General features: G+C 49.2%; 1 protein-coding gene across 1 annotated transcript in view; it reads left to right on the top strand.

Moving 5' to 3' along the window:
- NOTCH2 (notch receptor 2) overlaps positions 1–24,781 on the top strand; it is a 133,072-nt gene that overhangs the window by 38,196 nt on the left and 70,095 nt on the right. The window contains exons 6-8 of the mRNA XM_067536366.1: positions 18,178–18,411; positions 20,554–20,709; positions 24,331–24,519. Coding sequence (XP_067392467.1) covers positions 18,178–18,411; positions 20,554–20,709; positions 24,331–24,519 — 579 coding nt within the window. The remainder of the gene's footprint in view (positions 1–18,177; positions 18,412–20,553; positions 20,710–24,330; positions 24,520–24,781) is intronic.

The raw sequence follows: 24,781 nt of genomic DNA, 5'->3' as shown, positions 1-24,781 counted from the left end.
ATTATTTTATATTGTGTCCAAAGTGTGCTGGGCATGTCAGACAAAAGACATGGTTGCTACCCTGTAGAGATTGAGCTAAATGGTGTAGCATGAGTTTCTCACAAGGATTTATCGTGCTATCGTGAATCTTTGCATGGTAATGTGACATGCTGCCAATATTCCATGCCCATCCAGTACAGCTGGGATCATCCTTTGGCTAATGTTACTGCTGCTTCACTGTAATTTAGTAGGGTTATCACACAAGCATTCAGAGGGGATACTGTTATTACTATCCCACTGAAACATCCTCAGAATTAAGTTCTCCCTTAAATCCAAGTAATAATGTTGTGTAAGAGCAAGGAACATTATTGCTATCAACCCTACAGGGTTTCGATGCTTCTGTGGTTGGGATTTCTTAAAATAACCAGGCATGGAGCTGTGGGAGCAGATCTTTACATGTCCTGCATGAGTGTTTTGGTGTGGCATGGAGCCTCTCTTGTGCAGCCAAACTAATTTTCAACTGCTTGTGGCTATACGGTAGAGCTTTGCTAATTTTTAATTGAGATGGGCTGGGATGCACAACCTGTTTCTTGGAGTATCTTTTGAAAGTGACAGCTCATACTGCTAATCTTTTATGATTCAGTGAAGGCAGGCACTGTTTTGGAAGCCCAACTCCTTTGGGGTGATTCCTGAATTGATGCAGTGCTGCTCCACTTACGGCTTTTTTTTTTTTTTTTTTTTAAGAAAAAGTGTAGTGGTCACAATGTATGTATGTGTAGGCAAACTTATTACTACCTGTGACGGGGCCAGCCCTGACGGCTATAGGAGGGTGCTGGAAGGCATATATATCAGCCCCAGGCTTAGAAATCCTTGTTCCCTGGGTGATCCAGCTGCGGCCACTCCAGGCTAATTATGCCAATCAGGCCAGCTGGGGCCAATCAAGGAGCTTGCCCCAGCAGTTAAAAGCCTCCCAGTCAGACAGATGGGTTCAGCTGAGAGGGAGTTGAGCAGAGCTGCTGCAAGGTGTGGAGTCAGTGGAGGAGCGGAGCGGAGCTGCTGCTGCTGTTGCAAGGTGTGGAGCTGGTGGAGGAGCTAGTGTGGGTGTGGCGAGAGCACCCAGCCACGGGAGGTAAGAAGGAGCCTGTGCAACCAAGACCAGAGGACGCCGGCCCCATAGAGCCTGAAGGAGAGCCACAAGCCAGGGGGGGCTACAGACAAGCGACCCAGGGAAGGTAGTAGCTCTTGGACTAAGTTGTTTGAGGCTACTCCTCGCAGGGTCCCTGGGTCGGGGCCCGAGGTAGAGGGCAGGACAGGGTCGTGTCCCGTCGCGCCCCCCCCCCCCGGTCCCCCCCCGCTCCCACCCAGCCACACCACTGGCATAGCTGTAAGGAGCGCAGACCCACGGGGCAAAACAGGCCCACCTCACCACATACCCTTGGACTATAGAGATGTTAAATTTTGTAAAATGCTTTGAAGATGTAAGTGCTAAGCCTTAGTAATATTCTTCTATAGCCTTCTCTTATCAAACAGAGTTCAGTTTAAACTACTTTACAGATCTGTTTGCAGTTTGAATTTCTCCTTTATTGCAAATCACTCTTAATCTCTGTGCCATGTCCTGTGTGGAACAGCATAGTGCATCTCGAATGTAATCTGTGCTGCATCCTGTGAAGAACAGTACCATGTAGTATCAGAGCACCTACTTGTTGAAGAGGCTACCTGCCAGGCTGGATTCTTGGTAGTTGGAACCACCTCAAATTGCAAACATTAATTTCTCTGTTGGTTCCCGAATGCAGCTCTTGAGAGGCTGTTTGGTGCTTTTAGCCTAGTCTTCCTGTCCCTGCAGCAAATCTGGCAATCTGTGGAGACAATCCACTTTGTGAGGAATGCCCTTGTTTTTTCCCCTCCTTTACTCCTATTCTCTGAGGATCCAGTCCTGCTCTCATAGCACAATGGCCAGAAACTGCTTCGAGCAGCTCAGCTGGGGTCTACCGGGCATTACTGGCAGACTCGAATGTCAGGGAACTTCTGGCATTTCTCACTGGCAAACCTCCTCACATGGTTCTTGGTGAAGCTCCCCCTAAATCATCTCTAGGTCTTATCTTGATTATCCTAGCATTGCCCAGCCTGCCGAGTGCTGGCAGCAGCATCTGATCTGCAAAGGGGAAGGGCTCAGCAGTAGGATAATATAGACATGGTTAATTGTTCTCTCCTGTGAGCCTGCATCCATGTCACTTGTTTGATACCTGTGACCCTTTACTGTGTCCTCCCCTTCCTTGCAGCCAGCTACTCCTTCTCCCACAGCAGGGACTTGGTGCTGCTTCCCTGCTGTCCTGGGAGTAGTTAGGGATACCCTGGAGGGATCACTGAGCTGTAACTTTATTCCTGCATGATTAACAAACCAGAAAGCCCTGTGTCTTTGAGTCCTTCTGTCCAAACGTTTTTCCACGCCTTTCCTGGGTCCGGGATTCCTTCCTTCTCCAAACCTGCATATGCATCCTGCTGTTTCCTCCTTTGCTCTATCCACCTTGTGTTTTGTACTTGTTAGTGGAAGAAACAAAGATCAAAGCCAATCCCAGTTATCTTGGGATAACCACTGAGGAATGTAAAATCTGCCTTGGCATTCATAGGGTTTTCAATAATACTGATTCGGACATGCTCAGGAAAAATCAAGACTACCTTATATTTACAAAATCGACAAGCCTTCCTAAAAGACTCCATTCTGTGGCACAAAGCTGAGACTCTCAACACCAGCAAGGAAGCCACGGAATTACGGCAACTGAAGAGAGAAGAAAAAAATGTTCTGGTTTCAGATCTTGGACATTTCCAGGCCAAGGTGACATCGGACATGTGATTTACACCGTGGCAATATCATAGATGTATCATTTTCTTCTGGGAGCATAAGGACCTTCATCTCAGTTGTGGCATCTTTGAAATAGTTCAATGGGTCATTCTGCATATGGGGCCAGCCCAAATTATCATCTTCTCTGGAAGGGCCCAAAAGGAGGATTCATTACGATTGAAATGTCCCGTTAAAAGTCCTACGCTGGTTCTTCCAGATGAGCCTAACTTCTTGGAAATACCTTGCATTCACCCTCAGCCAGGCCCACAATAATACAGGCAGCCTCTGGGGTTGGGATGCATGCTAGGACCAATGGTCCGCATGGGAACTGGGACAGAAGCATCATTTTTCAATGCAGCTGTAGGACTGGTGAATATGCTTTCCTTTCCTTGCTACCTTTGTGATTCAAATAGTGACAACCATGTGGCAGTTGTTTATAGACGTCATCAAGGCTTTGCCACAGCCCTTTGCTCATGAACAAAGCAATCCACAGTCTTTAGTGGGCAGAGTGCATCTAAGGGACATCTACATTCATGTGAAGTCTAATGTACGAGCATATGGGGCTATGGCAGCTGAATCCACCAGTTATCGTCAGTTTGGGATTGTACTCAGGAAGGGGATATTTGTTTCTAACAAACAGCTCTTACTTTAAGTACCCCTTCAGGCATGGGGGATCAAACTATCTTACTTAAATGCTCGTGACACTGGTCCTGTTCTTCTAATCTGTTGCTCCAGAGAGCAGAGATTTAGGCAAGAACTTTCCAAAGAAACCACAGGGGTGAAGCACCCAACTCCCATTTAATTACACCTTTTAATTGGGCACCTTTTAATCCCTGTGAGCATGAGCCTGCCCTGTGTACTGGTGGATGAAAGCGCCCCGATATGCATGGCAGTCTCCAGGCTGATTTTGGTAAAGTCAACCTGAGCTGGCATGACTTTTGTCTGCCAAGAAGACTGACAAACATCAAAGAGCTAGAACTAAAAAATGATGTAAGATCTCATTTCTCTTTTGACAAACACCACTTTCTTCAGCTTCTGTTGCAGAAATAGATACAGTTAACAAGTAATACTAATTTTGTTGGGGCAAAAAATGGGCTATGCCCAGGATAATTTTCAGCTCCGAAGTACTTCTCCATAACATTTCAAGTGATAAAACAAAGGCTTTAAATTGGCCGGGTTAGAAAGGTGATGTTGGCCCTGAAATCTCAAAGTAATATAGGATACAGAGTGACCTAAATAAACTGGAGGATTGGGCCAAAAGAAATCTAATGAGGTTCAACAAAGAAAAGTGCAGAGTCCTCCACTTAGGAAGGAAGAATCCCATGCACAGCTATAGACTGGGGACCGACGAGCTGGGCAGCAGCTCTGCAGAAAAGGACCTGGGGGTAACAGTGGATAAAAAGCTGGATATGAGTCAGCAGTGTGCCCTGGTTGTCAAGAAGGCTAATGGCATATTGGGCTGCATTAGGAGGGGCATTGCCAGCAGGTCACGGGAAGTGATTATTCCCCTCTATTCGGCATTGGTGAGGCCGCATTTAGAATATTGTGTCCAGTTTTGGGCCCCCCAATACAAAAAGGATGTGGACAAGTTAGAGAGAGTCAGCGGAGGGCAACAAAAATGATTAGGGGGCTGGAGCACAGGACTTATGAGGAGAGGCTGAGGGAACTGGGCTTGTTTAGTCTGCAAAACAGAAGAATGAGGGGGGATTTGATAGCGGCCTTTAACTACCTGAAAGGGGGTTCCAGGGAGGATGGGGCTAGGCTGTTCTCGGTGGTGGCAGATGACAGAACAAGGAGCAATGGTCTCAAGTTGCAGGGCGGGAGGTCTAGGTTGGACATTAGGAAAAAGTTTTTTACTAGGAGGGTGGTGAAGCACTGGAATGGGTTACCTAGGGAGGTGGTGGAATCTCCATCCTTAGAGGTTTTTAAGATGAGGCTTGACAAAGCCCTGGTTGGGATGATATAGCTGAGGTTAGTCCTGCTTTGAGCAGGGGGTTGGGCTAGATGACCTCCTGAGGTCCCTTCCAACTCTAATATTCTATGATTCTATGATTCAGTGATCTCCTAAACTACTGAATATATTTGCTTCTCACTTTTCAGAAATTTCAAATCCTTACCCAGCCATAAGTGGTATAATGTTTGTGATGCACACTTTTAATATGAGGCTGACAGGCCCTGTCATGAGAGTGGAAGGAACAGTCAGCACCTTGCACTAATATACACAGGCTGGTCAGAAGCTATTGGAGAGTGCAGTCCTGTTCTATGGAGCATCTCCTTTGGGGATTAGCTGTTTGAAAGGGGGCAGGAAGGAAAGGGGTGAAGGTTGGATTATGGTCCCTTTTCTCTCTTCTGCCACCGGCCTGTACAAATTGGCCGAGCTAGCCAGTGAGGGTGGGGGGGACTGCACACTCCAAAGGTGGCAGAGCTGCAGCTCAGGGATGCAAATCCTGGGAGACCCCAGAAAGAAATCCAGCTTACTTGACAAAATTCATTCTGGAGGCTGCCATCCACATTGTGGTGGCGTCATCCAGAGCGCGAGGGCAGATGCATGTTCAAAGGGATTTAAACTCCTGCTTTAGCTGAGATTGCATTCTGTATGAATTATTAAATATCTACCAGATCCTCAGTTTAATTCTGTGCTGTTTGCTCATTCCCATATAATGAATCTGGATTGGCAGATGGCCACAAGGGAAACAGTGCGACTTTAATATGTTAATTGATCTCTGGTAGAATGAACATCTGCCAATCCAGAATATGCCTTCCTCTTGTTCCCCGATCTTCGTAGTGATTTTCCAACTTTGGAAGGAAATGGAGATGAATGTGCCAAACAGTTTCTTGAGGGGCTTGTACAGTGGCAGTGAGAGACATCTGCATAAACTTGTCTCCAAGATGAAGAGGGCTTGACTGCCTGAGACTGAGTCTGGATTGGTTGATGTGTGCTCTGAGATGAGACAGTTGTCCTAATTGCAGCTGACATCAGCTTTCATCACTTTCTCCTATTAAGGCCTGGTCTACACTTACAAGTTAGGCTGGCATAGCTATGTCCACCAAGAGTGTGATTCCCCATTCCCCTTGTTCCGTCCTCCCCGCCCCAATGGACATAGCTATGCAGAAACACTGGTGTAGTTGCAGTTATAACAGCAGAAATGTTCTCTGGCTCGTATAGTTTAGTCTGTTTGGGGAACTGGTATAAGCTGTGTCTCCACTGGGTGCAGGTTGCTGGTACAGCTATGCCAGCAAACCCCTCCAAGTGAAGACCAGACCTTAGAGTGAGATGAGTAATGCCTTTAGGTAATTATTAAGAATACATTGCTGTATTAGCTTGAGAACATGGAGCATTTTTTGTGACTTTTAGCTGTAACTGTTATATTTTGTCTTACAGATCTCTCCACTTACTAGGTCTTTCCCAAGTTTACTGAGTTTTCTAGAGGAGGTGAAGAGAGAGGGGATGTACAAGATGAAGAGTGGTTTAATGTGGTGATGTATCTATCTCCTTTCCACCACTTCTCCATCACCATCCCATCCCAAACCACTTCACTGGCCACCATCCTGTCAGTGCACTCCATCATTCCATGTCATCAGTGACTTTTCACATAATTCATTTTTCTCGTTGATAATAGTGCTCCACAGAGGCCCCTGCTAGGAGCTGCACATACAACCACTAGCTCATGGAACCATTTTTGGGCAGTAGCTGGTAGTTAGGGGCATGTGCAATTCACTAAAGCCCAACTTTCTAAGTCAGAAGACATAAAATCCCCTCTAGCAGTCCCTTAGTTCTGTTCTCTGCCTCCTGGAGTCATGAAATTAATCTTTTTTTTCCATCATGTTTGCTTAAAATGACTGTAGTTTATATCTAATCTGCTTTTAATTCAGACTCGGGTTTTATATTTGATGATAGCAAAAACTACAAAAATGTATCTATCTTGGGTTGCCTCAGGCTTTGCCCAAGATGGCAGATCATCAAAAAACCTGGCGTTCAGGAGCCATTCCTAATTGCTTGGGTAAGTTCTCTGTTTCAGATGGGCCTAAAAGGTACCTTTCATGCCTTGGGGGAGAGCACTCTGCTGCCAGTAACTGTGATGCCTACAAATTCTTCAGAAAGACACCAGAAGGACCAAAAGACTTGACTCCAGTTTCTGTCCCTGCAAGGGCTTGTGGTGGTGCGTGAATTGAGGAGACCTCTTCCTGAAAAGCCGCCTCAGACATGAATAACATGCCACTAAGCCTTCCTGGAGGCTGGTGTCTGACTCCAGACTGAGAGGGGGTAGTTGTATAGTGCTTTGTGAAGAATTACTGAAACGAGTTGTAGGGGCTCAGGATCAGAGTTCATCTGAATTATCAGATCCATGAGATCTCATCCCTGGCTCTGGGAGGGTCAGAGAAAAAACTCTGACATTGAAACACAGGAATTGCCATCCTGGAACAGACCTGCGGTCCATCAGGTCTATTATTTACTCTGATAGTGGTAGATGCTGGGTATTTCAGAGGAAGGGGAAGAAGCCCTAGTAGGCAAATGTGGGGTAATCTGCACACCATGAAGGTCTGAATCCCTAACAGAGAGTGCATTAAGGCTGGGAGGATGGGGCTTTGTCTCCCTTCATTGCATTAACATTAACAATTATAACTCTGGATATTCTCATCCACATAAAACACGCATCCCTCTTAGCAAGAGTCAAAATTCCTGGCTTCAATGACATCCTGTAGCAATAAATTCCAGAGTTTAATTATGCATTTGATAGAGTATTTCCTCTGACACATTTTGAATTTCCCACTTATCAATTTAATTGACTGTCCCCTTGTTCTTGTATTCTGAGGCAGGGAGAACAGAAGCTCTTGACCTACCTTCGTTAGAGCATCCATTATGTTATGTACTTTTATCATGTCCCCTTTTTGTCTCCTTTCAGAGGTAACCAATCCATCTCTTCAAACTATCTTCATAGGAGTTTTTCCATGTTCCAGTCAGTCTTGTGATCAGTGTCTGATACCTCTCTAATTCAGAACCCTTTTGGAGGTGGGATGACCAGTATTGCGCATGGTATTCCAGATGAGGCTGAACCATTGATTTCTAGAATAGCGTAACAGAGACTGCAGGAGGTCAAAAAGTCCAGTGGTTCTCAAACTTTTTAAATGGAGCCCTCCCCCACCCGTGGACTTCTAACAATTGCGCCCCTGCCTTCCCCTGAATCATACCCCCTTTTCCTCTTCTGAAAGGGGGGGCCCTTTCAGAATAAAATGGGGGTGCTTCCTGCACTGTACGTCCTGTTTTTTACCTGAAAGGGTAGGCTTTGGGGGAAGGGGGCACGATTGTTAGGAGGTGCTTCCTGTGCTGTAGGCCCTAACAATCGTGCCCCCCTTCCCCTGAACCCCCCCTTCAGAAAAAAAACAGGGCCTACAGCGTAGGGAACAGCGAGCCACCGGCAGCAGCACAGGGAGCGGAGAGCAGGGGCAGTAGCTGCAGCTGCAACGCAAGGGCAGCAGCAGCGCGGGGAGCGTGCCCAGCAGCGGCAGGGGGCTACTGCTGCTGCAGGAGGTGGGTGGCGGCGGCTGCTTTCATCTCCGGGGAGCGTGGAGCTGGACCAGCTCTGTCCTCTGCTCTTGCCCTCCTATGATCCATCTTGTGCCCCCCTCCAGGGGGGCCCACCCCCCACTTTGAAAACCACTGATTTAGTCCAACCCCCTGCTCAAAGTAGGACCACCCCCAACTAAATCATCCCAGCCAGAACTATATCAAGCTGGGCCTTAAAAACCTCTAAGGGTGGAGATTCCACCACTTCCCTAGGTAACCCATTCCAGTGCTTCACCATCCTCCTAGGGAAAAAGTTTTCCTAATATCCCACCTAGACCTCCCCCACTGCAACTTGAGACCATAGCTGCTGCTTCTGTCATCTGCCACCACTGAGAACAGTCTAGCTCCATCCTCCCTGAAACTGCCTTTTAGGTAGTTGATGACCGTTATCAAATCCCCCCCTCACTCTTCTCTTCAGACTAAACAAGTGCAGTTCCCTCAGCCTCTCCTCATAGGTCTTGTGCTCCAGCCCCCTAATAATTTTTGTTGTCCACCGCTGGACTCTCTCCAATTTGTCCACATCCTGTCTGTAGTGGGGGGCCCAAAACTGGACACAATACTCCAAATGCAGCCTCACCAATGCCGAATAGAGGTGAATAATCACTTCCCTTGATCTGCTGGCAGTGCTCCTACTAATGCAGCCCCATATGTCGTTAGCCTTCTTGGCAACCAGGGCACACTGTTGACTCATATCCAACTTCTTATCCACTGTAACTCTCAGGTCCTTTTCTGCTAAACTGCTGCCTAGCCAGTCGGTACCCAGACTGTAGCAGTGCATGGGATTCTTCCGTCCTAAGTTCAAGACTCTGCACTTGTCCTTGTTGAACCTCATCAGATTTCTTTTGGTCCAGTTCTCTTATTTCTTTAGGTCACTCTATCCTACCACTCCCCCCGGCTTAGTGTCATCTGCAAACTTGCTGAGGGTGCAGTCTGCTTGCTGAGGGAGACGCTCTTCTACTGACATAGTTACTGCCACTCGTTTAGGTGGTTGTATTATGTTGGCGGGAGAGCTCTCTCCTGTCGACATAACGTGGCTACACAAGCACTCTTACAGCAGCATGGCTGTACCGATACAGCTGGGCTGTGGTAAGTTTTAAGTGTAGACTAGCCTTAAGTCTGTCTATGTAAATTTTCAGAGATAAAACTTGAGTAGATCTTGTGCCAGGGATAGATTTAAAAAAAAAAAAAATTTTTTTAAAGAAATTTAGGGTTAATGTTCACTTTCCGCATTATTCTTAACTGAAGACTTGTCAGCAGAGGCTGAAGATTAATTTTCAGAGAAACTCACAAGATTAGGATTCACTGGGACCGAAGCCACATGTTTCCTTAAACACAGCTTCCATCCTTCACCACCCCCTCAAAGTGTTCCTCTTCCCCTTCCTGACAGCTTAGGAAGCCACAACCTTCCCTGAGGACAGGGGGTTATATTTCCATTGGGAACAGTGGGAGGCAGTGGCCCTTTTTTCTAAGGGCAGCCCGTGGCCTCAGTCCCTTTAAGAACAATAGATGATGATTGCCATTTGAAAGAGGGCAGTCCTTGCATTCTCTCCGAGTGATTGCTCATATGCATTCCAATATAGGTGAGTGCGCTCCCCGTTCATGAGTCTCCGGAAGCTTTTTTGCCCTAGCAACCCTCGCAGGGCCAGCTCCGGCGCCCCCTGGAATGCCGCACTCATGCCACGGTATATATGGCGCCACCGACCCTGAGGGCCCCCAGTTCCTTCTTTCTGCCCACGACGGTAGCTGAAACGCTTGCCCCTTGCTATCACACAGCAAGTAGTAACCTCTGTTTCCATTGTTATTGTTCTTTCATAGTTAGAATTAGTGTTAAGTTGTTTATAGTGTTAAGATAAGTAGATTAGAGTTAATTGTAGGTATTAGCCCTTAGGGGCTTGGACTGAGTCATGCCGGGCTCGATGGGGTTTAAAGCCTGCGCGACCTGTGCGAAGGCCTTCCCGGTCAGTGACCCCCATGACAGATGCCTCGGGGAAATGCAAGATCTGTAAAGCCTTCAAACCCCAGACACAAAAGGAGCAGGACGCTCGCCTGAAGGCAATGTTAATGGAGTCAGTGCTCCGTCCAGACTCGGAACCTTCCAGGTCTCCGGCGGCACCGAGCGTTTCATCAGTGCAGAGCGCTGCACCGGTACCGTCGCAAAAACTGGTACCGAAGAGAAAGAAGCATCCCGAGGCCATGTCTATGGACTCCCCCCCCCCCCTGCGACCGGTACAGCAGGGGTTGATTCAGGAGATACCCCAGCTGGGTTACCCCGGTGGATGGTGGAGATGGGATTTGAGGTCTCCCCCCAGATGGTCGAGGAGGGACAGCGACAGCTCCCCTCCTAGCTCCGACCAGAGGTTGTTGAGCCCCTTGACACCACGGCACCGGGGGCGGTCGTGAGGTTCCAGGCGGAGTCACCATAGTTCCGCCTCTGGCGGTGACCGGTCCTTTGAATCCCGGCACCGCTCTCCTCCCCGTACCTCGGCACTGGTGATGACGGGAGAGACGGGACACTCTACCACGGTGCGCACCTCGGGGCGCTTGCCAAGCAACTACACCCAGCACCGATCTCCCTCCCGGCGCAGGTCCCGCTTGCTCAGGTGTTCCCGCTCGCCAAAGGACACCCGGCACTGGTCCCGCTCGCCAAAGGACACCCGGCACCGGTCCCGCTCGCCTGGGCAATCCCGTTCCCCAAGACACAGCCGGCACCGGTCTCCATCACCGATCCTGGTGCAGGGACCCTCAGTACTGAGGCGCGAACGCCACTCCTGATCACCGGCATGGATCCCGGTGGCCGAAAGGACTAAATCCTCTCGGCACCGGTCTAGATCCCCGGTCTACAGCCTGGCGTGGTCCAAAACCCAACCGAGAAAGGCGTCGCTCCCGCTCTTACAGCCGCCGCGAAGCCATCAGTCCAGTGCGGCCTGTGGCACTGAGCAGCTCGGCACCGACCGATGCCCCCGAATACGGCCGCACTCGCTCTTTCACACCCAGGGGCCACAGTCAAGACCTCCGGGGCTCCAGATCCCCGATGCGCAGCCTGGTGCGGCCTCCAGCACCAGAGTGCTCGGCACCGACCGACCCTTCGGCACTGCAGCATAGAGGGCGCACTTTTGAGCGGCACCGCTTCAGGTCTCCGCCTGAGAGGCGCCATCCTAAACCCGAGGCACCCAGGAGACACTCCTCCACCTCCTACAGCCACTCACCCCCACGCCGGCACCGTAAACATCGCCGGGACCGCTCCTGGTCATACCGGAGTACGTCTCCGGAATGGGCGGATAGAGACCGCAAGGTTAGGAGGCACCACTCCACCAGTGCTTCCCCCCAAGCAGCTGCCTTGTACCCGGCACCGGCTCCAGTACCACAAGGAGCTGCCTCGTACCCGGCACTGGGACCGGTGCTGACGTGGCCACAGGGACCTTGGCAATGGCCCTACTGGCAATGGTCTCCTCAAACTACCCAGGGCACGGGGTCAGCACCTTCCATGGGAACTCACCCACCACCCCTCTCCCCCCCTCCCCCAAGCCAATTAGATAAGGGGAACTCTTCGGAAGAAGAGTCTGATCCCATGGAGAGCCCTTCCACGGGTCCCCTTCCTCAGTCTTCCTCTCCATCCCCAGCTGACACAACCGCTAGGGACCAGAGGACTCCTCTGCCAGACTTTAAAACTCATCAAGAGCTCCTGAAAAGACTGGCGGACAATTTAGAGTTGGACATTAAGGAGCTATCAGAGGAGGAGGACCCCCTCTTTGGGGCTTTAGGACCAGCGGGCCCATCTAGAGTTGCGCTTCCTGTACATGATCGGGTTCTTAAATTAGTTAAGCCCCTCTGGGAGACTCTGGCCTGGGTAGCACCCACTTCTAAGACGGCAGAGTGCAAGTACTATGTCCCACCGCAGGGCTTCGAATATCTTTACAACCACCCCACCCTGGGGACTCTGGTGGTTGACGCGGTGAACCAGCGGGACAGATAGGGTGCGCAGGCCAATACTCCAAAAAACAAGGAGAATAAAAAGTTAGATTTTTTTGGGAGGAAGGTCTACTCCACAGCAGCGCTACAGCTCCACATGGCTAATTACCAAGCGCTGTTGGAGCGCTACAACTTAAATTTATGGTCCTCCCTCCAGAGGTTTGCCCAAGCCCTTCCCCAGGACATGGTAATGGACTTTAATACACTAGTCCAGGAAGGTTCCTTGGTTGCAAGGGCCGCCCTACAATCGGCCAGCGATGCCACGGATGCGGCAGGGAGGGCTATGGCTTCTGGCATTGTTATGCGCCGGTCGGCCTGGTTACAATCCTCCGGCCTTTCACCAGAAGTTCAGCAGGCCATTTAGGATCTGCCCTTCACTGAAGCAGGCCTCTTCTCAGACAGGACTGATGAGAAGTTACACGCATTAAAAGACTCCAGGGCCACCTTAAGATCCCTAGGCCTATACGTCAGGGCAGACTGCGCCCCCCAAGACAACAACAGCCTCTGCCCAGACCACCTCCCAGACCCACCCAGACAAGGAAAGAGGCAGGGGGTTTTATTCCTGGTACTTCCTTATACCCAAGGCGAAGGGAGGCCTTAGGCCTATTCTGGATCTTCGGCGTCTAAACAAGTTTATCAGGCGCCTCAAATTCCGTATGGTCTCCCTAGCCTCCATCATTCCCACTCTAGATCCAGGGGATTGGTATGCCGCCGTCGACCTCAGGGACGTCTATTTCCATGTTTCTATCCTCCCGGGACACAGAAGGTTTCTGTGCTTTCAGGTGGCTGGTGGCCACTACCAGTTTTCGTCTCTACCCTTTGGCCTCTCTTCAGCACCCAGGGTCTTCACAAAATGTATGGCGGTGGTGGCTGCCCACCTCCGCCACAAAGGGGTTCAGATCTTCCCTTACCTAGACGACTGGTTAATCCGGGCCAGGTCCAGAGACCACGTTCAGAACAGCCTGGCACTGACTTGCTCAATATGCGCCAGGCTGGGTCTGCTCATAAACGAGCAGAAGTCCACCCTCACACCGGTACAACGAATAGACTTCATCGGGGCCATCCTGGACGCTGTTCAAGCCAGGGCCTTCCTTCCACAGCCCCGCTTCGAGGCAATGACCACCATAATTACAGATCTCCACAGGTTCCCCACGACAACAGCCAGGCACTGCCTTCAGCTGTTGGGGCACATGGCGGCATGTACCTACGTGGTGAGGCTGGCTTGCCTCAAACTCAGGCCCCTCCAAGATTGGTTGGCCTCTGTATATGCCCCGGCCAGGCACTCCCTGAGATGGGTAGTCACTGTCCCAGCCCAAGTACTAGCGTCACTCAATTGGTGGACAGACCCAACGGAGGTATTAAGGGGTGTCCCCTTTGCAGACTTGACACCCTCCATAACCCTGATCACGGATGCTTTGGATGTGGGTTGGCGGGCTCACATGAGCAGCGACCTCAGCACACAAGGGCTTTGGTCGACACACGAACAGCGCCTCCATATCAACGTGCGGGAGCTCTGGGCAGTCCGCCTGGCCTGCAAGGTGTTCCCCAGGTTCCTGAGGGGCAAGGTGGTTCAGGTCATGACGGACAATAAAGCAGCCATGTTTTATATAAAACAGGCGGGGGAGCTCGCTCCTCGGCTTTTTGCCACGAGGCGGTGCGATTTTGGGACCGTGCGGTGAGGCATGACTTCCACTTGTCTGCCTCTCACCTCTCGGGGGTCAGGAACGATGAGGCAGATCGCCTCAGCAGGTCGTTCTTACCCCGCCACGACTGGTCACTATACTGGGAGATGACAACTTTTCTTTTCCGCAATTGGGGTGTTCCCCAACTGGACCTATTCGCGTCGGCATGGAACAAGAAGTGCCCGAAGTTCTGCTCGCTCCGGGGTCACGAGCCGGGCTCCATTTCCAACGCCTTCCTCATATCATGGACGGTGCCCCTCATGTACGCGTTTCCCCCTGTCCCGCTGCTGCCCAAAATACTCTTAAAAATCAAGAGAGACAAAGCGAACGTCATCCTGATCACACCGGCTTGGCCGAGGCAGCGCTGGTTCAGCCTGTTGCTGGACCTCTCCATAGCCAGGCTATATAGCTTCCGAAACGCTACGACCTGCTCCCTCAGAACCAGGGCCAGGGCCGTCTGCTGCACCCGGACCTGGACTCCCTCCACCTGACAGCATGGAGGCTCTATGATTGACGGAGGGAGAGAGAGCCTGTTCAGCGCAAGTCCAGCAAGTCTTGCTGGGAAGCAGGAAGCAGTCCACCCAGGTGGTGTACAGAGCTAAATGGAAGCGTTTTACTGTTTGGGCGGAGTCCTGGGGTATCCCGCCAAGCTGTTTGCCCATACAGGCAATTTTGGAGTACCTGCACCATCTAAAGACTCAGGGCCTGGCACTGGCCTCCCTGAGGGTACACCTAGCAGCCATTTCGGCCTTCCACAGACCGATGGAACGAAAATCGATCTTTTCTCACCCTATGTCCCTTAGGTTCCTCAAAAGGATAGAGAGGCTATATCCGCAGGTCCATGACCCGGTGCCTCTCTGGGATCTGAACCTGGTCCTCGCCATGCTGACAGGACCACCCTTCGAGCCCATGGCTACATGGCCGCTGCTCGTCCTCTCTTGGAAGGTATCCTTCCTAGTGGCTATTACATCGGCTAGGAGGGTCTCCGAGATAAGAGCATTGACCTTGGAGCCCCCCTACACGGTCTTCTATAAAGATAAAGTGCGGCTATAGACCCCACCCGGCCTTCTTACCCAAGGTGGTGTCTCAGTTTCACTACAACCAGGATATCTTCCTCCCTGTGTTCTTTCCTAAACCACACGGTTCGGAGGAGGAGTGGAGATGACACTCGCTGGACATCAGACGAGCCTTGGCATACTATATCAAGTGGATCAGGCCATTCCGGAAGTCGTCGCAGCTGTTCGTGGCAGTGGCGGAACAGATGAAAGGCTCACCTGTCTCCACCCAGTGCATCTCCACCTGGATCACCGCCTGCATACGGACCTGCTATGAGCAGGCGAAGGTGCCACTCCCAGGACCTGTCACTGCGCACTCAACCAGAGCCCAGGCCTCATCCGCGGCCTTCCTGGAACGAGTGCCCCTGCAGGACATCTGCAGAGCAGCAACCTGATCGTCGGTCCACACCTTCACGTCCCACTATGCCATCGTACAGCAGGCGAGAGAGGATGCGGGCGTCAGCGGAGCCGTGCTGAGAAGGGCTACTCGCCAGTGACTTCTACCCACCTCCAAGGTATGGCTATTTAATTACCTATATTGGAATGCATATGAGCAATCACTCGAAGAGAGAAAACAAGGTTACTTACCAGTAACTGTTGTTCTTTGAGATGTGTTGCTCATTTCCATTCCAAACCCGCCCTCCGTCCCTGCTGCCGGAGTCGGCAGAAAGAAGGGACTGGGGGCCCGCAGGGTCGGTGGCGCCATATATACTGCGGCATGAGCACGGCACTCCAGGGGGCGCCGGAGCTGGCCCTGCGGGGGTTGCTAGGGCAAAAAAGCTTCCGGAGACTCGTGCAGTGGGCGCGCACTCACCTATATTGGAATGGATATGAGCAACACATCTCGAAGAACAACAGTTACTAGTAAGTAACCTTGTTTTTCTCTGAAGACATGACAGCTTCTAAAGGCGTAGCTTCCAGTTGCAAAGAATAACTACAAAAATGACTACTAAGTATTGCCAAAACCAAGCATTTTAGAAACCCTAAGACTTTTAAAAATACACTTTGGGTTTTGATTTACCTTCTGATTTTTTAAGCTCTAAGGTTACGCAATGGGCACGATTTCAAGCTTTTCCTCCTTAACCAGGAGGGCTGGAAACTTAAAGTGAGAACTGAAATTCTTATGTATTCACACAAGGGATTTAAGAAACACTAAATATCACAAGGTAAGATCAATTCCTAAGAATTGGCGACAGTTTAAACTGTCTCCTCAAAAACTGCCTGACACATTACTCAGCCAGAAGGGGAAACCACAGAAAGATATGCAAGAAGATATAAATGCATGCGTGAGGGAAAGGGAATTTGTTTGATTGGGGGAGGGGAATGTGGTGAGCAAGAGGGAGAAAGAAATGGGGGTTTATACTCTAGTGGCTGTTCACAGCTCTGTGGATGCAAAGCAGCTGTAAAGCTAAACCCAGCTTAACTGGTCAATGCACTCCAGTTGCCTTGTGTTGCTCTAAATCAGTGTGAAGCAGCTAGAATCTAACTTAATCTGGCATGGAAAGTTAAAATTTGAAAAAAAAAATTAAGGGTGGACACTACATATCCTTCAAATCATTAAAGTGTTCTCTCATAAAACATGGTAGCAGTCTTTTGGTTTCTTGTATATGGCTCATATTTCTAATTTAAATATGAAAATTCTGAGACAAACTGCATTAATGTGGAGTTACAGCTGAGCACATATCAGTAATCTAGGACATATATTACTGGGCTGTAGTTATCCCCGAAATGAGCATTATGGATCCAGGAAATTCGGAATGAAGTCCCAACATGTTAAAGTTTGGAAATGCACAGATAAATCACCCAAACAACCTTAACTTTGCCATGTGATGTCCCCATGACGGGGAAAATATCTGTATAAAATATCTATTGTATCGTTAAAAATCCGTTCAATCTAATCCAGGACCACAGTCAATAAACTGCCTTCATTCTGACTGTATGATTACTGCATGGTGTCATGACAGGCATCATACACCTGGACTGATGCTAGGCCTGTTAGATTAAAAGGTCCATCTGCACTTTTGGTGCTTTCTCTGCAGCTCACCTCCAAGGTGTTGAGAGAAATTTCAAAGTGTGGTTAATACTGATACCATTTTTTTGAGATTTTTCTTTGTAGATTCAGTGGACTCAGAAAATTATCAGTTGATCTTTGATTGGATATAAGTTAACACTCTGAAGGCAAGAGAAACACAGCAACTTTAATTCCAGGAGCATCTATTTTAGATTGAGGGTATATTTACACAGGAAAAGTTGTGCACAGGCTAGCCTACTTGAGCTATCTTGAATCCAGCCAGCCCAGGTAACAGGAGCAGTGAAGACATGCAGCACGGGCTTCAGAGCAGTAGTATAAGCCCAGCACAGACTTGGGTCCGTAGTCGGCTGGCTAGCCTGCTTTGAAGCCCACACTATGCTGTCTTCACTGCTATTGGTATTCGTACAAGCTGGATTCAAGCTAGCTTGGATAGGCTGGCTTGTTTGCAGCTTTTGCTGTGTAGACATACTGTGAGACTACTCAGGCTTCTAACAACGTCTGGTTTATACTGGGTATATCCAGAGGCATGATGCAGATACTCCAAGGATGGGTATCTACCAAACTCATATCCCCATGTGTGTGTTCTTCCAAAGCACTGTGCCTCCCCCTGGACCTGGAGTGCGCCCCTTCATTGTCACAACAACTCAATGACCACGAGCCTCTCTGCTGAGACTGTGAGCAGGGAAGTCAGTTGTGTGAATGGCTTTTGTGATGCGGGCATGTCTGCTCAGGAGTGGATGGGACCACTCACTCTGTTTAGCTAGGTCAGTGGTAAGCTGGTAAAGTTGTCTATTGGTCCTACGTAGTTCACAAGGGGCTCACTTGTTGCAAGTATGTATATCTTCACCTGGCAATGCCTGTGTCTCCATTTGGAGGTGAAAGCAATAGTGGGTACCTGGGTGTGTTTAATCTGATAGTTATTTGCTATTCCACAAACTTCATAACCTGGAGCCTTTGATGTTTTCATGCGTTCTGGATCTGTGAATCCCCCTCTGTTAGTGGAATGGCACCTTGTGCAAGGCTTTCTGTTACACTTGTCCCTCTTGTCTTGTCAGGTCAGTTTTGTACAGAGGACGTGGATGAATGTCAGCTCCAGCCCAATGCCTGTCAGAATGGAGGGACCTGTACCAACCACAATGGGGGCCACAGCTGCGTCTGTGTCAATGGCTGGAGTGGGGAGGACTGCAGTAAGAACATTGACGACTGTTTCAATACACCCTGTGCTGCCGGATCTACTTGCATTGATCGTGTGGCCTCATTTACATGTATCTGTCCAGAGGGAAAGACAGGTAAGGATAAGAAATGCGCATAGCACTACAATCGCTGCTCTGAGCTGCTGGTGGGCAGCTAGAGGGGCAGGACGCCATTTCTAAAGTAAACTAAAACGTGCCTTTTAAAAAACATTAAAAAGTGTAAATCATTTCGGGCTCAGGGAGCTCACAGCACAGCGGCGGCTCCCCCCTCTTGGGAGAGGGCGGCGTGTGCTCTCCTCTTGGCCATCCACTGCTTGTGTGAGAGAGGGAATGTTTCTAGCCAGGGATGCAGGGGCACAAGGGTAGGGGAAGGTTTCTTATACTCTCTTGCACCCTCTTCACCTGTGCAAGGAGCAACCAGAATCTGGCCTGTCACGTGGTAAATTGTGAAGAGTCCGATTCAGATTGTTTCGTGCATAGGTGCTGACTTTTTGTTTTGCCAATGGGTGCCTTGCCCTGGCTCCACCCCACCCCCCATGGAGTCACGGAGGGGCAGGAGGCGGCCCGCTGTGCCAGGACACGAGCCCCACCTAGCCAGTCCCAATCCTGCCCTGGCTGTCGCCGGGACTGCAGGGGCCCATGGACAGCAGGTCAGGTGGCAACAGGCTGCAGCTCAGGGTGCCCAATTTTCCAGCCAGGAGCCCCAAACCACCCCACATCCTCCCTAGCCCTAGCTTAGCTGGGCTCCCTCTGGGACTTACCTGCTGCCTGGCAGCCTGGGATCGGTGGGAGCCTGGCTGGGAGCTGACTGGGAGGCACAAATTAATGCAGGTAGGAGGAGGCAGGAGGGAAGGCACGCTGCACTGCAGGCAAGATGTCTCCAACCCCCAGGTGAGCAGCAGGAATGACTCAGCCCTGCCCTGCGGAAGCAGGAGGCGCTGCCCCAGGAAACAACAATTCACAGCTGATTGATTTAATTAACCTGATTAAATCAAACAGCTGATCTGCAGTGGGTGAGGCAAGACAAAGACAAACTGCAGCCAGTCTGTGGGTGAAATAGCTGATCAGCGCACTCTGCCAACAACAGCTAATCACTCTGACTGTGCCAGTGGGTGCTGAGCACCCATTATTTTTTTCTGTTGGTGCTGGACCCCCTGGTTCCCCCCAAAGTTGGCACCTGTGGCTTCAAACAGAAATGCTCAAAAGCCTAAATTAAGGCTGAGTACACAATTCTAAGTGTCCTTGTATATGCACGTGGCACAGGGCTGGATCCTGGCCCATACCCAGGCCCCGTGGCACCATTCTGGCAATGAGAAGGAAGTGGCCTTGGAGCAGGAGAAACGGGGGTAGTTTGGACTTCAGGGCACCCTGTGTGTGGGAAGGGGATCCTCTGTGACCAAGGGCAGGAAAAGCTGCCCACCCTGCCCACAGTGAGGGGGAAGACTGTTGTCATCTCTTATTCTAAGGAGGAGGAACTACTTGCAGACCCTGTGAGGGCAGTAGTAGCCTGAGAAGGTGTGGGTGGGTGGGACCCTGAACAAGGACTGGAATACAGCGTGTATATAAAACCAGAGCCCATGAGAAGGGAGACTTGATTTTGGAATTCCTATACCAGGGGGATAACGAGGGATAACAAACCCCTTCGACTAAAGTGGGGAAACTGAGGCATGGCTGCACATGGGAGGAATGTTGCTTAGCTGTCTAGGCTATAAAGCTGCCTTACCTGGCAGGTGGGGAATCCCCTGCAGGCGTAGATAAGAAGCTAAGAGCATTGAGGTCCAAGGGTGCCGCACTGGCAGCATGGAGGCTGTGCAATAGCTCCTGCCCAAGCTGAGGACTGAGGAAGAAAGCTGCATTTGTGTGTTCACCAAAAGAATCACCATGCTAGCTGATGAAGGGGAGAGAAAAACTAGCTAGGAAGTGCTGCTCCCAGCAGATGCTTTAAACACTAAACAGCTCTAACACACGAGGAGTGCTGATAAACGAATTGAAAGCACAGCAGTTTCACCTGCCATTGTATTATTATGCTGTACAGTACCTGGTGAGATCCCAATGGCAAACTGTCTGCAAAATTTTACAGGAAACATCTTCTGTCATGGTTCCAGTCATATCTTGGCATGGGAAATGGGACCTAAATTAAAAATCAGTGTAGAGAATGCTAAATGTGGTGTGCAGCCTGATGAACAGATTTTATTCTTCTGAATGAATGGCTCAGTGTGACATCCTTTGCTTCTGTAGGTCTTCTGTGCCACTTGGATGATGCATGTGTTAGCAACCCATGCCTGATGGGTGCTCTGTGTGATACCAACCCTCTGAGTGGACACTACATCTGCACCTGTCCTCAAGGCTATAAAGGAGCAGACTGCACTGATGATGTGGATGAGTGTGCTATGGGTGAGTTTCCCTTTGCTACTTGGGCTCATAGGTAGGTTTGTGGATTTTGCTCATAGGTAGGTTTGTGGATTTTCTACTTCAGAAACTGACGGAGGGAGGAATAGGAGCACCTTGTGAAAGTACCTGGCCTATGTGAGGATACAAAGGCCCAGAATACAGTCTTGCATTATTCCATCAACAATTTAAGACTTGTGTCACACTTCTGAGCCTTGTAGCACTTAACAAACATTATAACCTCTTCACAGCTCTGGAAGGTAGGCAAGAATGGCCACTTCTCTTTGGGAAACTGAAATGGAGATTAAATGAGTGTCCAGGTGATGGAGTCCGTCGGTGAGGATCAGAAGTAACAGATGTTCAGAGATCCATCTAGTCAGGATCCAGTCTCTGAAAGTGGGTAGTAATGGCTTCTTCAGAGAAAGGTGCAAGAAACTCTGTGCATTCAGTTATGGGATACTCGCCTCCCAAGGAAGTTTCCAATTAATTCCTAATATTTAGATGTTGAAGCAAGAGGGCTTGCATTCCTTTCAAAACTCTTCTCATATTTACTGCTATAGCTCTGGATAGTCATGTTATCCATATAATATCTCTACGCTCTCTTAACCCTGATAATCTTGTGGTCTCAATTACATCTTCTGGTAATGAGTTCCACAGGCTAATTATGTTAATTGGAAAATGTTTCTTCTTAACCATTTTGTATTTACCACCTTTAAATGTCACTGAATGACCCAGGTTTTGTGTTATGAGGCAGGGTTAAGATCCCAATTAATCTTCTCTGTGTCACTAATTATTTTGTATACCTTCATCATGTCTCCTCCCAATCCATTGTCAAACCCTTCATACAAATTTCTCCATGTCCCTAGTAATTCTTGTCCATATCAGAACCTACTCCAATTATTTTTGAAGTAGGGGGAATCAGTAATACTGCACCATATTCCAGCTGGGGCAAACCATTGATTTATATAATGGTATCATTTTCATACCTGTATTTTCTATCTTATTCTTTTTGCATCCCTAATAAACCCCACTAGATGATCTGATGATCCCTTCTGGCCTTAGTTCATACTCGCTCCAGGGAGTCTCAATGGGATTGATTCTTCATTAGGACCCTTGCTTGGCTTGAATTATTATAGGACCTAAACATGTGGAAGAATTTAAGAGGAAATATTCTTGCATACTTTGCCCATCAGTGGGAGAATGGGTGACTGAATGGAAAGGCTGCAGTGGAGAGAGTCATCCTCTGTGAAATCAAAGTTACAGTCTCAGTGATTCCGGAAATGCAAGATAGGAATACAATTAAATCAGTACATATTAGCCACCTTCCTCTCAAGAGACTGAACTGAGAGGTCCCCACATGGATTGACTGCAAGTCGATTCCACCTTCATTAAGAAAAATCTCCATCAGGCAATCTTTGTTTCAGTCCCTTGGAGCAGCTGATTCAAAGGCTTCCCTGTATTTCCGATCTGAGGTGACTGGTTTTTCTTGGTGTAGATTTGGCCTAGTGATTTGGAGCTGAAATCTCCTGAGTTCTTGTCTTGATTGAGTCCCTCATACTTTTGGCAAATTATTGACCATTTCTTCCTCACTTCCCTTTTCTTGAAAACTGGTGCCACTTACAGGGGTGTAATGAGAAATTATCACTCACCAGAGCGATCTGGAGAGACCGTCTGTTTTGTGACATACTACTGTCTATACAGCCCAGATCACTTTGGCTTCTCTTACTGATGTAGTTACTACATACTCTTCCCTTATCTTCTGTCCATCACCCTAGCTCTTTGATGGTATTTCTGCCTTTCAGGTGACTCATCCTGTTGGCTATCTGCCTTTCTGATTACTTTTCCTCACGTGTATTGGCTACGTTTTTCCAAGGTGACTCTGCTGTTATTTTCTGACTTTATTTCTAATCTTTTCAAGCCTCTTTGTCTCTGTGGGCCAATCACAGCTTCTCCCAACATAGCCTAATTTGCAAACTTTATAGTGCTGTTTACCGCCTCTCCAGTTCATTCCTGGCAGTTCAGATGCCACTGGACAGTCTGTGATAACGTTCTCATTTCGCTGCTGGGAGATGTATAGAAAGGCAGTGACCCAGTTACCTCGGGCCCCAGCAGCAGCTCCTCCCTGGGATTAGGCTTATTTACCTGGCAGGAGGAGTAAACTGCATCACTGATCAGCTCACTCACCAAACGTGGGACCAAGGTGTATGGTGTTTGTTCTTTCCAAAGTGGACCACAAAGTTCGGGTCTACATGCCAAGGAAGTTGTCAGCCACTGAGCCTGCACCGGGATGTGGAGGGATGGACCAGATGGCAGAAGCAGCTTTTCCATTGCAGTTCCCAAAGAGCCGAGGAGTGACCCTGGCAAAGGCCCACTTGCTCCTGGTGGCTCTTGGTCACGAACATCAGTTATGAACATAAGACCGGCTATACTGGGTCAGACCAATGGCCCATCTAGCCCAGTATCCTGTCTTTCGACAGTGGCCAGTGCCTGGTGCTTCAGAGGGAATGAACAGAACAGGGGATCATAAAGTGATCCATCCTCTGTCACCCATTCCCAGCTTCTGCTGGTGTTTGGAGTACTTAGACCACTTAGTGCTCACTTAAGAACCTGTTTCCCCTTTGCTACTGGTGCTTTTTAATCTCTGAGGTCCGATTCTCCATCCAGTTCAGGTTGCAGCTGTTGCACTTTAGGGTCATTGTGCCTGTTTCCTTAGCAAATAGACATACCCTTTCAGTTTATATGAGACCTAGTTTTTCCCTGTTTCAATTGTTTTGGACCTCCAAATCTAGCTTGAGAATAATACCTCAGAGTTTATATGGGAGCTATTTCAGCCCTTTATGTGTTAAGAGGTTAGTTATGGCATGTCTAACAGCAAGGCAACTGCTATATCCTTTAACTACATTTCCAGACTTCTTATCATGTGGGTTTGGGAAGTTACAGTTTTTGCACACTAATATTTCTGGGCTTGTCTGGTTTAGCCTTGACACTGCACATTGTGTTTTTGTGTATGCCCATTGCACATTGTGCTGCTTGAAGTTAATCACTAAGCAGCGTGCCTGGTGCTGGTGTGCTCTGGAGAGGGCCACGCTTGAGTGAGTTTCACTCCTCTGGCTCCTCTTGGACAAGAATACTGTGTAAATGTCCTCTAGGAGAAAACCCTGAAGGCTAATGTGACAGAGATTGGTGGCAAAGGTCTGCTTGTCACATGGGCTCAGGAGCACCCTGATGGCCTCAGCCCTGAAGCGGGCGGCCAAGCTGAAGAGGTGATTTGGATATGAGTCCTTCAAAGAGGCTTAAGTGCCCTGATCCCCGGTTGGGTGCATCTGTCAATGCCATCTTCACCTCCGTGGGACTGAGGAGAGGAGCAGTGGTGGAAGTCAGAATGCTTCTCTTGATCTATTGATAATGCTTGGAAATTTCTCTTCCTGTCTGCAAGCAGGTGGCTGTTGCATCTTCCCCCAGGCACTGAAAAGGCAGCAGCCCCCTCACAGAAGGAAGAAGAGTCCTTGCTACGCTGCGCTGCTTGTCAGGAGGGGCTGGCACAAGAAAGAACTGACTGGTAGATGGTGCTGAGACTGTCATGACCAGAAGAGCAGATTCTGATATATAAATGTGTGTCTCTTGCAGCAAACAGCAACCCATGTGAACATGCTGGGAAATGTGTGAATACAGAGGGCTCCTTCCACTGTGAATGTCTGAAGGGATACACGGGGCCTCGCTGTGAACTGGACATTAATGAGTGTCTTTCCGAACCGTGTCAAAATGATGCCACTTGCCTGGATAAAATTGGAGGGTTCACGTGTCTGTGCATGCCAGGTAAGGGGAGACTTTCTAGGCTGGGATGGGGCTTCCAGCGCAGATAGAAAAAATCTGAAGTGTGAGCCAGGGAAGGATTGTCTGCTGTGCAGAGATGGGTGGATGGGGTTGCCCAAGTGCCATGCTGAATGAAGTCCCTGGAGATTGTTTGCTGTGGGAAGACCAGCCGTGAAGGCTTGCTGGTGTGAGGGGAGGAGAAAGCAGGCAATAGGAGTCGTGTAAAGGAGGACGACAAACTAGACTGTAATTTGTTAGTGAGTAA

This window comes from Emydura macquarii, unplaced genomic scaffold (assembly GCF_026122565.2).
Source record: "Emydura macquarii macquarii isolate MOO-44397 ecotype Brisbane River unplaced genomic scaffold, CSIRO-AGI_Emac_v2 contig_3534, whole genome shotgun sequence".
Taxonomy (NCBI): domain Eukaryota; kingdom Metazoa; phylum Chordata; order Testudines; family Chelidae; genus Emydura; species Emydura macquarii.
The sequence above is the reverse complement of the archived record's forward strand: the minus strand, read 5'-3'. Positions and strand labels throughout refer to the sequence as shown.